General features: G+C 41.5%; 1 protein-coding gene across 1 annotated transcript in view; it reads right to left on the bottom strand.

Annotated features, from left to right (window-relative positions):
- Positions 1–16,940, bottom strand: part of arap2 (ArfGAP with RhoGAP domain, ankyrin repeat and PH domain 2) — a 175,042-nt gene that overhangs the window by 4,454 nt on the left and 153,648 nt on the right. The window contains exons 25-31 of the mRNA XM_086165193.1: positions 16,123–16,197; positions 15,392–15,509; positions 12,801–12,929; positions 8,919–9,055; positions 7,890–7,972; positions 3,040–3,075; positions 1,023–1,086 (exon numbers count right to left, since the gene is read on the bottom strand). Coding sequence (XP_086021319.1) covers positions 1,023–1,086; positions 3,040–3,075; positions 7,890–7,972; positions 8,919–9,055; positions 12,801–12,929; positions 15,392–15,509; positions 16,123–16,197 — 642 coding nt within the window. The remainder of the gene's footprint in view (positions 1–1,022; positions 1,087–3,039; positions 3,076–7,889; positions 7,973–8,918; positions 9,056–12,800; positions 12,930–15,391; positions 15,510–16,122; positions 16,198–16,940) is intronic.

The raw sequence follows: 16,940 nt of genomic DNA, 5'->3' as shown, positions 1-16,940 counted from the left end.
GCTATAGATTTAGTTGTTGCGTCGGGGGCCGAGAGCTTCGCCTAAGAGCCGAGAAAAGTCACTGAGCCGGCTGAAATAAACACTTTGAAACACTTGGAAACAGACAAAAATTGGATTCCCCTTTAGATCAGTCTCTCCCTGACAGCGGTGCCCTTTTCACTTGCTAACCCAAACTAAGGCACTCAAAAGGCATTTACAGTAAGCACCTGTGATAAACAATACCGCGCCGATGGGTTCCCATAAAGGGAAACTGAGCGGAGGGCTAATACTCGGGGAAAACTTGGCGGGCATACGAAAGAGCGCCGCGTCTTCTGGAAGCCACTCCGGCGTCTTTCGGTGATCCTCTTAATTCGCGAGGTCGGTAAAAGACACGTGGCTCCTCTCGTGTGTGTGTGTGTGTGTGTTTGCTTCCCCCGGCTGATGACAATATTCTTTATTTCATGTGAAATAGGAAAATATCAAAAAAAAAAAAAACACCACGACTCGCTTCTGATCCGCCTGCGTTTCCCCCTCGTCTTGCATTATTTATGTCGTATGTGCTGTGTCAGCGACTGACAGCGACAACACTTAGCCGTATCCTCGGGCTAAGTACCACAATGTGATTGTTACAGTCGCCTTGACCTTATTCTCACAGCTTTTCCACATAAAATGATTTATGTTATTGCTGAGTGACCTCGAAAAACTTAACGGTTCTTTCCCTGTTTATGTGTTTCATCAGGCTAACAGCACAATGGAAACGGACGACGGAGGCGGCGTGTGATTTATGCGACGGTATCTCCTCGTTGCGGGATTGTAAAAGGCGATACGTCCTGACCGTAATCAAGTGTATCTTTCAACCGAGTGAGGAAAAAGGAACGGAGGGCTGAATCTGTAACGTGCACCTTTGCGATGTGAGAAATGGGTCGGTGAGAGGACAGGCTCGGACGTGCATGAAATCGTCCGACGTCTGCACGAGCGAGTGAGCGATCGTGGCGTTTTTTGTTTTTTTTTTTTTTTTCCACCTGACGTCACCGTCTTCTTACCTTCACCCTGATTATATCAATCACCCAGCCGACCTGCGCGTCCCGTTCTTCGCAGCAGAAATGCCTGAGGAGGGAGAGCGTGATCACATGAGTCACCGATTCCAAACTTTTTATTTTCTTATTCCGCCGCTAGTGCCACGGAGGCTGAAAGGACCCCGTGAGTCACGGAGACAGAAGCCATCTCTCAGAAGCGAGGAGGGTCGGAGTCAATGATCAACATCAGCGGGCCGCTGATGAGGTGGGCTGTGTTACTGTTAACCGCCGTAATATTAAATTGCAAGACGGGATTTATTTCGATAATGTCGTAAATCACCGTCGACACTGACAGTTTGCATAATACCTGCCATCTCCTTCAGGCGGCCGGGGTCACTCCGGTACATAATCATCATCATCTTCTACAGCTCTCGTTTCATAGATTTTGCTTATAATGACCGCGGGATCAGGAACTCAGTGATTCAACAACATATCCGTCCCCTTGGAGCGCTGTTTTTTTTCTGAATGCCGTCAAATAGATAACTGTCAAAGAGAAAACTTTCTAGTCTCTTAGTAGGGTTGCCTTCTTCAGAGATGTTTGCTTCTACCAGTGGCGGGCCGTGCATTTCACACCCAGGCCTTCAGTAGTGCTCCATTCATACCCTTACTAACTTTTATACGGCTATAAAACTGTCAATCTTTTTTAAGATTTCCTTATTTTTCTTCAAGATCTAGTCAAAAGGCGTGTGACACACTGACTTTAGCGTAGCCTTCTAGAAGGCCTTTGTGTCACCACTCAAAATCTGATTGGTTGAAGCAACAGTTTCATCGACATTTATTTTTCGCCAGAACGCCCGTGAATCGGATTCTTTGACTTCAACCCTGCCTGGCAACAAATAACAGCTGAAATTTGATTGGTTAAATGCTCTTTGTTCAATGAAAATACATGTCTGGAAGCAGCACAGTCAGGGAAAAAGCTATGAAAGGAAGCGGACATTTGGAATTAATTAATCAGATTCGAGATTCAAATATAATTAAGATTCAATTATAATTAATATCAGTATGTGATTCAGATTTTTTTTAGGCCAGCAAAGAAGGCTTTGCAGGCCCTCACGGCCCACCACTGGCTTATACCATACTATGGAAGATAATGTATCAATACATAAGTATTTTACCCCTATACAGGGACAAACAGGAGGTAAAATTATCACATGGGCTCACATAAATATGCATGGTAACACCTGCTGTATACATGCATGTATGTTCCCGAAAAAGTTCCATATTCTGAGAACACCGAATGGACATATGCTTTTCCAATGCTGTGTTCAAGTAATTTCATCACCGTCGTTGACATATTGGGTTTTGCGTTATATGCATCAAATGATTCGCTTTCATTTATGTCGCCTCATATTTCGAATCCCCTGTTTCATACTCTCTATCTTTTTTATCTTATTTTAAGAGGTTGCATGCCTGCAAATGCTTTCCATTTCTGAAAGTGATGGACTTGAACAGTGTAAACTGGAAAAATAAAAACAGGCACATACATTATGTACACTGTGTTAAATAGTTAATTATCAAATGTGTTACTTTTGTATGATAAAAATCTATTTGTCGTTTAGTCATCCTACTCATATCAGTTATTTAATTTGATACCTTATTAACATCATCAACTTCACTAATACAGTTTCTTAACTGTACCCTATACATATATATTTATACACATTTACCCTATTCCTTGATTAAAACCTATTTTGAAAAATAAGTAATTTTTAAGTTTATGTCAATAGAGCAAGACCGCTTTGCTGAAACTCGTCTAGATGGCTTTAGATGATCAGTGAGCAAGGCGATATAAACACCGAGGAGGAGAAATGTGTGAATTTTCCACCATATTTTAACTTAACTGATGCAAACCTGGTTTGATCTGAAGGAAGGAATAAAAAAAAAAAATTCACTTACTGCTGCATGACTTGTTATTTATCAATTTCCCTCAGAATATGAAACACTTGTCATCTACTGAGGAGGAGATCTTGCGCTCAACACTCACCATTGCTGTTTATCGGTGTAGACGGTGAAACCCCAGCTGTTAAAAAAGAAAAACAGGAGGCCGGTCAGACTTTCATTCACTCAACTGATCATTTTAAACGTCTCTCAAACCCAATTTGGTTCGACTTCATTGGAATTTAAAGACTGAAAAAAGCTCATCTGATTCTGGTGGTGATCCAACCAGAAGACCTCGCCATGCAAATTGTTGGACGCTTATCGATGATGCAGCCAAAAATGTTGGTGGTAAGTATTGAAACCCTTCTCCTCATGGAAATATAACAAAACTGCATTTACGCTGTGCTGCAGACGCAGGCTTTTAATAGTCCAGTTGATGAACGTGGACTCAAAACATGACACAGCACAGACGGCCTCGGGTTTATACATTATAAGATTAGAAGAGTACCTTTATTCCTACATTCCATTGTTCTTTTGTTTTAAAAGTTTCAACACAAAGAGAGCAAAATACAGTGCTTATTATAAGTATTCACCCCCTTGGATGTTTTAGCCTTTTAAGTGCTTTCATAAATCAATCATGATCAATAAAATTTGGCTTTTTTAACACAAAAATTTGTTGGAAAAAATCTGTAAATCCAATATATTGCAACCGCTGAATCATCAAATGAAAAGTGCATATATATACATATATATGAATTTTTGCATTTAAAAATAACAAAATACATTTTACTGTTGATATAATTCAAGTAATTGTATTCCCTGTATTTCTATCCTCTCTGTCTGTTAGAGGATTCTGACGGGTAAAAGGTAGTTTTTCCTCGCCGCTGTCGCCAAGTGTTTGCTTATAGGGGAATGTTTGGTTTCTGTAGGTACTCTTAAGCTAGTTTACGTGGTGAAATATGATTAGAAAGTGTCTCTAGCGTAGATTTGCTAATATTGCGGAGCGAATGAAATGGCTGGGTAGCCGGCGATCCTGTCTGCGGTCAAGCCATTTATAAAAAGAACAAAAGGTTTCTTTGTGTAAAGGCAAAGAATTGCAACTTTAAAATGTGCACAAATAGCATATCTCGCCTTCTGAATGGGTTCGCCTTAATGAATGTGAAAAATGGGGCATTTCTCTGTTGGGAAAAGGAAATGCAAGTAGGCAGTCCCACGCTCTACTGTATGTTTTTTACAATAGCTTAACAATATGTATATTTGGCTCTTATATTAACTTTCTCTCCTCCTGCGGGTTCTTATTTCCTTTTTTTGCCCTTTCAGTGCATTCTGCTTCAACCACTGAAACACACAAAATCCTCATTTCAGTCCTTCCGCCCTCTTTATTTAAAGGAATAGTCTCAGCCCATCAACCGCAACAAATACATCAACCGAATCATTTAGCCCTCTTCATTTGGGAGCAGCGTATAATTCTGGATTTTATGGTTTAGACGCTGATGGAGACAAAAGTGGGAAGACTGCAAGTCCAAATTTTAAATATAAAAGTTTAAAATATAAAATGCAATGACATTCTTTACGTGTGATTATTCATGTGATGCATTCAAACATACAAATGTACACTGGGTGTCTCCTGAAGTGGCTTTTTCCGCAAACAAAAGAATATGTTGCATGTTTTAAAAAGGGCTGTGAAACAATTAAAATCTGATTAATTGTGGATTCATTTAATTGTGATTAGACCCATTTATTGCAATTGCATTTAATTTTTTTGTTGGGGCAAAAATACCCATGACAGACGGAGATTTATATCTATCCAAAATTCTTTTTTTTTTTCTTTTTTTTTTTAATGAAAGAACTGATATGGTGTACAGATTGAAAAAAAAAAAAAAAAAATTAAAAGAGGAAACAAATTAAAAGAAAAAAAAAAAAACAAAAAAAAAAAACACATCGACCCATCACATTATTTATTTCTTTCATTAAAACAAATATCAATGTTAATCCGACCCTGTTTTATCCAGCTGCTTAGAAAGACTGATTTGTTTACATCATCTGATGCCTTGATGTTCCCTGTGGATTGCCAGGACGCCGTAGATCCTAAAATACTGGAAGAGAAATCTCTGACAAATGTCTGCTCGGCGTTGACGTGGTACTTTTAGCCGTGAATATTTGAACGCCACGTGACAACGACCGCATGTCGGCCGATCGTCCCCTTTTGGGACTTTTCGTCACACCCGAACTTGTCATCAAGAGGGCCGGTCTTGATCGAGCCGCCGTTTCCGATCGGAATTTTAGAACCGATTAATCCCGGGAATGAATTAATCCAGACATTAACATTTCAGAGCCTTCATTTTGATACACTCGCCGCGTGGGCCTGATCGTGTATTCACAGGGAGCGCCGACTACGCGAGGTGAACGGACCGCCTCTTCGGAGAATAAACCTTTTCCCTGAATGCCTCCGCGGATGCGGTTCCACGGGAGCCGAGGAAGGGGGCGGCGGAGGCGCGAAGCGAAAGAGGGGGTAGCGAGCCGGCCGCCTAGAGCACCACCCCTGTGAGTTAAGGCAGCTGATCCAACCCCGCAGTCGGACGCTCACAGGCAGACCTCTGCCTAATGAGGTACTGGAGTGCAGCCTCTTCTAACCCTCTCACCATGACTCCCTCTGTTCTCCCCAGCACTCTATCTTTATTTCTTTATTCACCTCAACACTTCTCCTACAGCCCACTCCACAGTATATCTGTGATACGGCTCTATATCATTCCTTCCTCATGTCCCTCAGTCCTCTCCCTTCATCTCCCACTCCCTCTCTTATCCAGCTACTTGTCCCCTGAAGGGCTGCGTAATGCAGACAATCACTCGCCGGACTCGTTTTTCACGCTTCCCTCCGCTCGTATTTCGACGAGGGGAAAATGATGAGAAATTACACAGTAATTGGGAAACATGAAATATAGGTTTAAAAAAAAAAAAAAAAAAAAAATTCAGCGTTTGACCGGCTAGAATCGCCGCCATTTTCGGCAAAGTGTCATAAATTAGACCATTAGAATAAAAACACCGGAGGCGATGTTTGCACCCCGTGCAGGCCGTCGTTGATAATTTGTATTTGTTAAAAATGCAATTACATTTAATCAATTCCATTACGGTGAAAAATAAGATGGGGGTTAGGGGGTAACTCAGCTATCCCGGAGTGTCACCAAACTTCCAGCGGCCATAAATCTCTCCCCCGGGGACAAATTGCTCACATGGACACCGTCGCACATGTCACCGCAATTATGAAAAAGTACCCCCCCAAAAAATAATAATAACACGGCGGCAAGGCACCATAATCACCGGTTCATCTTAATAACTGAGAGTCGGACTTCCTGCGAATGTCCAGCAGCTGTTTACACACCCAAGTGGTGTCTGGCCTCTAGATTACTGAGAAAAAACGTGTTGTGATTTAGTATTAATCTTGCCATCATGTATTCAAACAGAGTGGCCATTCAGAATGATGAAGAGGCATGCATGTATGTGTGTGTGTGTGTGTGTGTGTGTGTGTGTGTGTGTGTGTGTGTTGGGGGTGTTAGTGCGACATGCTTGGGCCTTGAACCGGTCTTAGGTGGTCAAACTTTCTTTTGAGTTGCAGGCAGTGAGCTGCATGAAAAGATCGACATCCAAAATTGTTAATTCATGACAAAAATCAAAGCTTCCAACCATCCATCCACAGGAACATTCATACATACAAACTGTCCATCCATCCATCCATCCATCCATCCATCCATCCATCCATCCATAGGTCAATACTGTACATCAATCCATGCATACATCTATACTGTATATCCTTCCAACCATTTTTCATCCATAGCAACATACATAAAAACAAACTGTCCATCCATCCATCCATCCATCCATCCATCCATCCATTCGTCCAAACATGCATGAATAGAAACAAAATGTACATCCTTCCATACTTTACTTCACCCATCCAAAAATGCATACATACCATATCCATCATCCATCCACCCATGCTGTACATCCTTACATCTATACTGTTTATCCATCCAGCCATCCATCCATCCATCTATCCATCCATAGGTCCATACTGTACATCAATCCATTCATACATCTATACCGTATATCCATCCAACCATTTTTCCATCCATAGCAACATACATATATACAAATTGTCCATCCATCCATCCATCCATCCATCCATCCATCCATCCATCCATCAATGCCCTACTTCCATTCACCCATCCAAACATACATACTGTACATACCATATCCATCCATCATTCATCCATCCACCCATACTATACATCCATCCATCAATCATCTATATGTCCATCCATACACCTATACTATATATCCATCCATCCATCCATCCATCCATCCATCCATCCATCCATCCATCCATCCATCCATCCATCCATCCATCCATACCCCTTATCCTGCTCTCAAGTCATTGGGCGAGCGGTTTGGTTCACCGGATGGTCACCAGTCCATCCCATAGCCACATGAAGAGACAAACCATTCACTCTGATTCAAACTGGGTAATTTCAGCTTCTGTCTGTCCAACACCTTTGATGCTAATTTGACATGAAACTCAACTTTGGCGCAGCTTAACGCCATTCAAACAGCACCAAGGGTTAGGATTAACTCTACTAAATCATTCAAATGCAGCACAAAAGTCATAAATATACAAAACCTTAAACCCCACCTGTTTCTCTTTTCTCAATATCTTGCTTTATATTGTGGCACAGATATACATACATAATTTATGTTATTAATCCTCATTTATAACCACATTGAAATCCACTTGATTCAAAGGAGCTTATGTTTATTCATGCTTTCGGCACAACTGACGATTTGTTTCGTATTCAGAGGTCAAGGTTTAGCCGCTTAAAACGTCATTTGCATGAGCGAGTCGGCGTGGAAATGCGTCCCGCTGTCTTCGATTCAAGCGCCGGGAGTTCGACTTCACTCTACCTGGTCGGAGGCTTGAGCTTTTTCTTCAAGCCCAGGTAGCACTTTGCAGACTTCAGCTGGATCGCCCGCTCCGCTTTGGTGCTCTGCGAAACAAAGCGGATTCGGAAATGAAAAGGTAAAATGTGCCAATCGCAAATTGGGGGAGGGGCGACGGAGCGGGCGTGATACCGACCTGGAACAAATAAACAACACGATAAATGAGTAAAGGAAACGTCGCCTTCGAAGTAACGTGACGTGACAATCAATCGCAATCATTATCGGAAAATCTATTCTTACGAAAAGCAAAGAACAAAGAGCGAGGGAGAACAAAGAGACGGGAATCAAAGTTATAACTTTCCACTGACACCTACACATCAAATCTCGCCAACCGCCCTCCGTTTCATCCAATAAAATTCGGGCTAAACACAGGATCGGACGAAAAAATATCAATTAAATTCCGACGATACTTTGCGTTTCTTTCTCGTCAAAGCGGTAATTAACCCGATTCTCGAGCAAGCCGGTATTTAGAGAAGCCCTCGCCGAAAGCATCGCCCCTACGCGGCATCATCCCCTCAACGCCCCCCCCGCCCCCCACTCCCTCACCCCGACGGTGCCAGAATTACTGCACCTTCATCAATTATTAACACTTCCTCACACTCCTTTACAAATCCCATGTTTCAACTGCAGGAAATGTGCTAAGAAAAGTCCTCCGGGGAGCTGCCGGCCCTCTCCGAGACACTGACTCAATTCTTGCCTATTTTGAGAGTAAGCGGGAAGCCCGTCGCCGTATTTTATTCCCCCCTCCTTAATTTGAAAATCGAGAACCCCGGAGACTGACATCTCGCCGGAGGGGCGGGGTTTCGGTTTAGCTGCGATCACGCGGGGGTCCTCTTTTTTTTCGGGGGGTTTTCCTCAGCCCTTCCGTAAACCTTTGAATTCCCCCGATGACACGAGGCACTCGGTTCTTCCCGTGCTTTGTTTGAATGCACCGTGGCGAGTGTTTACCGAAGATGCGGAGGCAGATTAAGTAGAAAATGAAAGTGTACTTACTTTGATATCTCTGTAGAGCAGCAGCTGCTCTGCGCGGAGCACGACATATTTGTCCTGGAATTTGTGCCCCGACAGCAGTTTGCTGCATCCATCACTGAACTTCAGATAGTCGCCTTTAACCAACTGCCTCTGGTCGACTGCGGGCGCAGATTGAAATGGATTAAACATTGAAAGAGGCAATCTTTCAAACCCAGACGCGGAAAAACCCATCCAACGCGCAGGTATGATCAACCTATTAATTGCTTAATCTAATTGATGAGGCGATTGTGAAGCTCCAAAAATGTACTCAGTCTTGCCTCTGCAATCAGGAAACCCGGAGCCTCCGCTTTTCAAATCGACATCGACTAAAACGCCATTTAGTCCTTGACGTTTTTTTTTTGTTTTTTTTTCACGCCCAAGGGTAAATAGTCTGAACTTATAAAGCGGATTGCATTCATCCATTCACACACCGATGGCGGCACAGCAGCTAAACGGGCCATTGAAACGACTTCAGGGTCAAATTGAGGAAATCTATCTATGTATATACAGCACAAGATCCATAAATGCTGCATGTATACATGACCAAATAGAGGATTCCCCACAAACCCGGGGCGCCAAACACGTCGATCTCGATTTATTGGTCGATCGCGGAGCCTTGCCTTTCAAAATAAACCGTACTACACGACGTAAAAAAAAAACGACTCAACCGCGAGTCGCAGAATATGCGAGAGTACGAGTAGCGTGGATAGATCGCGTGTCATTAAAAATAGCTGTTAGCCTATCATCCATCCCCACCGCGGCATTGACGCGCTTGATTGACATACAGTTCAGCCAATCCGATATCTCGATTCGAATACCGTTCCACCGTGACTGATGGATTTGGAAGTGTGTTCGAGGCTGGGCAGCCTGTTAGTTGACTGAGTCCGTTCGGTGCAAGTCGTCATCGGAGTAAGTCCAAAAATGGAGATAATGTAAGGTAAGGTAATGGCCAAAATTGTAGACAATTATATTGTGCCATATATGCTGTTATGAAATGTCATTTTAAGAGTAGCTCGTAAAAAAGTGCGCCTTAAACCAGGGGTCCGGAACCTTTTTGACCAGGAGAGCCATAAAAGCCAAATATTTCTAAATATATTTAATTGAGAGCCATATAGTATTTTTAACGTACAATAAAATTAAATATGTCTTACTTTTAATGCGGCCTCTGGTGCTGCACGGTTTTGTTTGAAGCGCCGCTTTATATTTTACCGTTTCATCGATGCGATTTTATCATTACATATCAGACATACCGCAGATCCAAATGCAAATTCCTTTGTCCACACAGCCTTTTTTTTTTTTTTTCTTTTCGCCATCTTTTCCGTTACAAGGGTTGAAGGGGATTAACTAGTTGGCTATCTGATAAAATTAATTTCTTCACTTTTACAACGACCCGGACGCGACCCGACCGACCCTTGAAATTTATCTTCAAAACTAATTCTGTTTACTTTAAAATGACAAAGTATTATGAAGAAAAACCGCAAGTATTTTAAAATCAGTTCCAAACACTTTCTTTTTTTTCACCTCAAAATTGTCTGGGAGCCATATGCTGTCACCGGAAGAGCCATAGCTGCCTTAAACCTTCCCACAAATGATGCAAAATAATTCTGCAATTATTAATAAAAAGGACATGTATTGTAAATAGTGTCAAGTTGCACTTGTGGGTTTTCAAAGCGCTTCAGACGAGATGGCATTCACCAAATTCGCACACGCGTGGCGCTAACCAGACCATCCAGACAAAGAGGTCTTATAAATCAGTGTTTTGCACGAGTGTGCTGCACTTCTGCATGCAGACAGGAGGAGGCGGGAGAATCGAACCGCCAACCTTTCAACTGGAGGGACACCCGCCCTTCCAGTCGGTGAACATGTACGTATGCATCATATATACACTGCTCAAAAAAATAAAGGGAACACTTAAAAAACACATCCTAGATCTAAATGAAAGGAATATTCTTATGAAATACTTTGCTCTTTACACAGTTGAATGTGCTGACAACAAAATCACACAAAAATGATCGATGGAAGTCAATTGTATCAACCATGGAGGTCTGGATTAGGAATCACACTCAAAATTAAAGTGTAAAAACAAACTCCAGGCTGATCCAACTTTGATGTAATGTCCTTAAAACAAGTCAAAATGAATCTGTTGCTTCCTGAGTGGACACTATGATTTCACAGAAATGTGATTGACTTGGAGTTACATTGTGTTGTTCAAGTGTTCCCTTTATTTTTTTGAGCAGTATAGATTGTGACATTCGCATATTCCCTTTAGACATTTGCACGTAGGATGTAAAACTATTCCTCACAAGTCTTTTAAATTTCTGAGAAAACATTACAAAGTCTGATAAAGTTCCTGCAGTGACGTAACGGGGCAACACACACACACACAACTAGCAAATTGGGGCTTCGGTATGTCCGTCGTATTTTCATTGCTTTGTCACTTCACATTTAGCCTCTCCGGGCTATGCTATCCCAGCTAACTAGTTTTATTAGAGATGGAGTATTTTCCATCTAGTCCAAAACTGTCTATAGTCAGATTATCTAGGGCAACTCATTGAGTAAGAAAATTCCTTTCAAAACAAATAAAAGCAGCACCTGGTGAGAACCCTCTTTCCATTTAGCTAATTTCCTGACCGATTTACTGTAAATTCAGGATATATATTGTGCATTTGTACATATATATTTGTCTGAAGGGTTGCAACAAGTCAAGGCAACGTGGAGAAAATGACATTAAATAAAAGTGATATTACACATAAGAGGTTTTATATCATAGGTTTTACTGCGTCCTGACCCCGAGAATAGAAATGCTAAATGTTCAATACATTTAGTCCTCTTGAAATGTTAAATAACTTCTCTTTAGTTTTAAATTGCTATGAACTGTCTGAAGGGAAGAGGCTATTTCTAATCTATTTTTTTATCTGAAATATTTATTGAAGTCGTATTAATCTGCTGACAATTTATTTCTCCTTTTCTTGACTATTGGTTTTATTTGCAAATTTAATGCGAGAGCTAATTTCAGCATGGCATTTCTTTAATCATTTTCAGTACAGTTTTGTACAACCATATCTGTATATACATCTATATATATATATATACACATACACACACAGATATTTGAAACTGTATCGGTGAGAAAATAGAAAATTGGAGCCCTAAAACTATTCTTTAGAGAATATTTCACGGTGGGGCGCAATATATTTCATCATCACGGCCATAAAAAGGCCATTAGTGAAGGATGACAGACAGACCATAATAGACCCTTGGAGTGTAGGTGTTTCCTTCAGAGAAATTCTAAATGTCAGTGAGGACAGCAGCCTGACAGTGGTCCGGGATTTTCCTTTTTCACCTTCTTTGAAGAGACTACCTGAAGTTGCAGGTTTTAAAGAATTGCAGTTGCAAAAATGTCAATTGAATTGGGGAACAAAAGAAAAAAAAAAAAAAACCACATATATGGACATCCAAGGGCTTGGAATTCAAAGAAAAAAATGAAATGAAATGAAATAAGAAAAATAGAAAAATAAAATAAAATAAAATAAAATAAAATAAAATAAATTACATTAAATTAAATTAAATTAAAATAAATTAAATTAAATTAAATTAAATTAAATTAAATTAAATTAAATTAAATTAAATAATTCTGGAACCCGTGAACATGTCTCCCAGCTCTGGAATGACATATTTAATCGTATCCACAATTTTTTCCCTTTTTTTTTCATTAAACAAGCGATCAAATATTAACCCGAGCAGACTGACGAGGCATTAAGGAACAGCGAGATTGTAAAGTCAGCCACGAGACTGACCCTCAGAGACATGAATCCCCGAAAAGGAAACGCTTGATGAGCCTGCCACAGTGGCTGCTTCGTGTACCTTTCTCTTCGGCCGCTCCCTTTGCCTCTGCAAACTTTTTTATAACAAGGAACGCAGAGCTGGGGAATTCAAGTGAGCTCCACTCCAACAGCTGCTCCAGAATCTTCTCGCTGTGGTGCAGCGGACGCTCTGGGCAAAATAAAAACAGTTCATGGTTGGCAGGACAACCCCCACCCCACACACACACACACACTCACACACACACACACACACACACACACACAAAAAGTTATTTTGTCTTTCAGCCTTGCATAGATTATAAACACGTAAAACAATCACAACATATAAAATCCATAACAAATTCTAATTAGCCGCATAACAAAAATGATGCTGTTGTTCTCCTCATTTTCATCACAGGGAAGTTGAAATTATCTCCAGCATATCAGGACATGATTATAAAAACACACTCATGCACAAAATAGACCCATTATCTCTTCCTAATTGGTGAACAGGGTACATGCTATCAGCTACAAAAACTAGATAATTTGTGTACGGCAGACCCTGCTCCGATGCCTCCGTCTCCTCACTCCCCGGTTATTCATAACCGAAGGAGGTAAAAGAGCCACAATGGCATAACTTATTCATAACGGTGGGTTTATCTTCTATCTGGAATCTCAGCAGTCCCAGGCCATGGAATTAGTTCCTCATTTCATAACAAATATTAATGTTTTTTTTTTTTTTTTTTGTCCATTGTCCTCGATAACAGTGTTTATCTGCAGCCGTCCTGCAAAACAGCTAATTAACACATATACCGCCCCCCCCGCCGCCGCCGCCGCCGCCACCTCTCCTTGATGGTTTTAAGAGCAAAACCTGTCACGCCACCACTTTTAAAATACCTTGACTGTTTACTCTGTCACCAATGCATTGTCTCACCGAAAGGAAAATATGCTGAACCCTCAGCAAATATATTCAGTATTCAACACACCTTCGTTTTTTTTTCCTTTTTTTTTTTTTTTTTTTCCGAAGAGGGCGGCATGTCCTCTGCAACTTCGCGGGGAGGAAAACAAACACGAGAGCGGTGTAAACTTTCTGTGAACTGACGGAAAAAAAAAAAAAAAAAAAAGTGCAGAGGGACCGTCGACTAAGCAGATTTTTTACGACGGAGCCCAACTTTTGACTCGCTCGCCACATCCGGCGGCGTTATCGCGGCGCGGGGTGGGGCGCGCGAGACACGCGGTGCCATCGATGAATATTAATGCAAGATGAAGTGGGTCAACTCCCTAGGTCAGGCATGCGGAGAAGATAAAGGTAATTTATGACATATGATGTGAAAATGATTAATTAATGTGCATATCATCAAACTGACAATGCTTGGCTAATTTTAAAGTGAGCTTCCATGTTCAGAGATGGGTTCATTAGGGAGATAGCTTAATCTTCTAATCATCGGGTCCTTGGATAAGATTAAGTGAGATCTCTGCGTACGCCCTGAATGAGAGCAGCTACTTAAGCGGTTATGTGAAACATCAATCACTATTTGGATACACTGTCGACGCCTCCAGAAAGGGTCGCTTTCGACGAGAGTTAGTTTACGACTTAGCGACTTGATAAAGTGCAGTCGACCCAAACCGGAGGGCCCCGTTTTATTTTGCATACCGCGGCGGACGAAGCGCCGCCTCTCAGTTGTCACCGCGGCGGAGCATCGCGTTGAAGAAAAAAATAAAATAAAAACAATTTTATAATCGCAAAAAAAAATGATCAATTAAAAATGCACATTATAATAATAATAAACATATAATTGAATTATGGCATGAATGTGAATGCTGGCCAGAATTTTTTTTTTTTTTTTTTGGTTTTAATAGTGAGGTAAGTGCAGTTACGGCCTGAAATAATAATAATAGCAAATAGATAAAAAACATATTTACCCCAGAGCTGAAGTGGTACTAAAATCGTAAATGCGGACTGTTAGGACAGGACGGACGATTATGTTTTATACGCCTTTATATTTTGAGGATACACGAAATCAGAAGCCCTTTTTACACATAATTACACAATTATGTGGACATTACCCGGAGGGGCCGTATATAAGATGGAAAATGGCCCAAATCAGTGGGATCAGACATGAAACGGTCCTTAACCAAACGTGCTCCTTTGTGCAAAGCCAGTTTCCTCAAACCGATCCAACGTGTAAAACAGAAAAGCAACCTCGCCGGTGGATTGCGGGCAAAGCGTATCATTTGGCCTGAGTGAAATACGAACATCTGCGGCTGAACGTGCGCATTTGCTCAACGGATGCCGAAGGAACGCGACAGCAATCCAGACTGTGGCATTGGTGACGAGTTGGGAACAAAAAAAAAAATACAGGGACCTAATTTTTGGAGTCCAAGAATTGAAACTGCTTGTCACGTTAATGAAGAAATCCATGTAGAGAGAAAATTTATTTGAATTATTTGAGGTATTTAAGCTAGGAAAGATTGATAGAACACGTGAAAACAACAATATATAACCATCTGGTCATCAGCATAACATCTCATTGCTGAGATAATTGATCGTCATAATAATTAAAAACATATATATTCATATCTTTCTGTGTCCGTCCAAAAAGTTACCGTAAAATAACTATAGCTCACAGATGGACGGATCACCCATCATACCTAGCTCTCCGTTCTCGATCACCTCAAAGGTGATCCAGAAGTCATCGGCGTGAAAGGCGACGTTGCGCATACTCAGCGCGGTTTCGGCCAGTTCCGTGGACCGCATGCTGGGGGATACCTGACGGAAAAAAAAACGCATCAAAAAAGACTAATAAATATCCCAACAAACATGAAAAGCCAAAGAAAAAGCCTCCGAACCTCGAATATGAACGCTTCGTATCGTCTTCCGATTGAAAACCGACGCTTTCCTCCATCTCGGCCTTTGGCGAGGGTGTCAATATTCAACATGTACACTGAATTTTACAGAGATATAACCCTGATTAAATACTCTTTGGCAATTTATTGGCTTGGATTGCATGTAGCGCATGCGCTAATTCATTCTACCGAGAGAAAAAAAAACAGTATTAAAGTCAAGCTGTGCGGCTGAGTGTTCCGCTTTAACCCCTCTGTACCGCGCCCGTCGCCTCTCGTGCACGGAAGGAGTCCGTAACCTACAACGGCCCGCCGGCCTGTAAAATACAATTACTCAGACAATTAAACCAGACAGTGCTTTGATTAGTTCGCTTCTGATTTATTTCAGCGGCAGTAATCCCATCAGGTTAAACCACAAATGTCTCGGCCCCCTTCCATCACCGACTCTCACTCCGCGACGCCCTCATCCTTCATTCATTCGCAGGTTATGCCCGCCTGATAGTGCACGAGCGTACGAGCACAAAATGGCGAGCGTGTACCTTGATTAAACAGCAGTTCTCCGGTAGTCGCTTTTCCAGGTAAACTTCGAAGATCAGGTCCCCGGCTGGAGAGAACTGGGAGGGGGAGAAACCAAAAAAAAACGTAAAAAAAAAAGACACAAAGATCAATTACAAAACAACGCTGCCGGATTAATTGGCTTTTCTTTTTAAATTCCTCTTCCGGTGTGACGTGAATCTTAAACGGAGAGCAAAAAAGCGAGGGATTCGGTGTGTGTGGATTTGAGGAATCCAAAAAAAAAGGTTCGCTTCTGGAAACGGAGGGTATCTAAAGCCGATACGGCGCATGAGTGCGAAAAAAAAAAGAAAAAGAAAACAGAAACCGAACTGAATAATGAGAACATCTGTGAGACAAACTGGTGAAGATGGAAGCGCGGCGTCCATGTTAAAATAACACGGCGCCTTCTCATCCCACGGCTCGCAGGAGAATGCGTAACAAGTGAAAACAAATCTTTGTGCTGAGTCTCGGCGCTACGCCTCCCTTAGTAATTATCCTGCAGGTCATTACGGCGGGAACAAAGCAGACAGGAATCAAGATTAGCGTCCTACATTTTTGATGATTCTGTAACATGCAACTGAGCTTAAGAATAAACTGTGAATAATCACTAATGATGATCATAAGAAAATACGGTTCAAGAGGCCAATATGGCTTCCCATGAGGGGGATATTCAGGAATAGCTAATTTTTCACAACGAAAAGGGCTCGTTTGAATACGTTCAGAAGAAGCAGCATAAAACCTAGCGATTTCTTATCGAAGGGCCCGAGATCTTATTCTTGATGGTACGGGCACGCGATCATGT

Source organism: Fistularia commersonii, chromosome 19 (assembly GCF_037954325.1).
Source record: "Fistularia commersonii isolate RoL2024-O1a breed Wild chromosome 19, RoL_Fcom_v1.0, whole genome shotgun sequence".
Classification (NCBI taxonomy): domain Eukaryota; kingdom Metazoa; phylum Chordata; class Actinopteri; order Syngnathiformes; family Fistulariidae; genus Fistularia; species Fistularia commersonii.
This window is presented reverse-complemented; position numbering and strand designations above follow the sequence as displayed.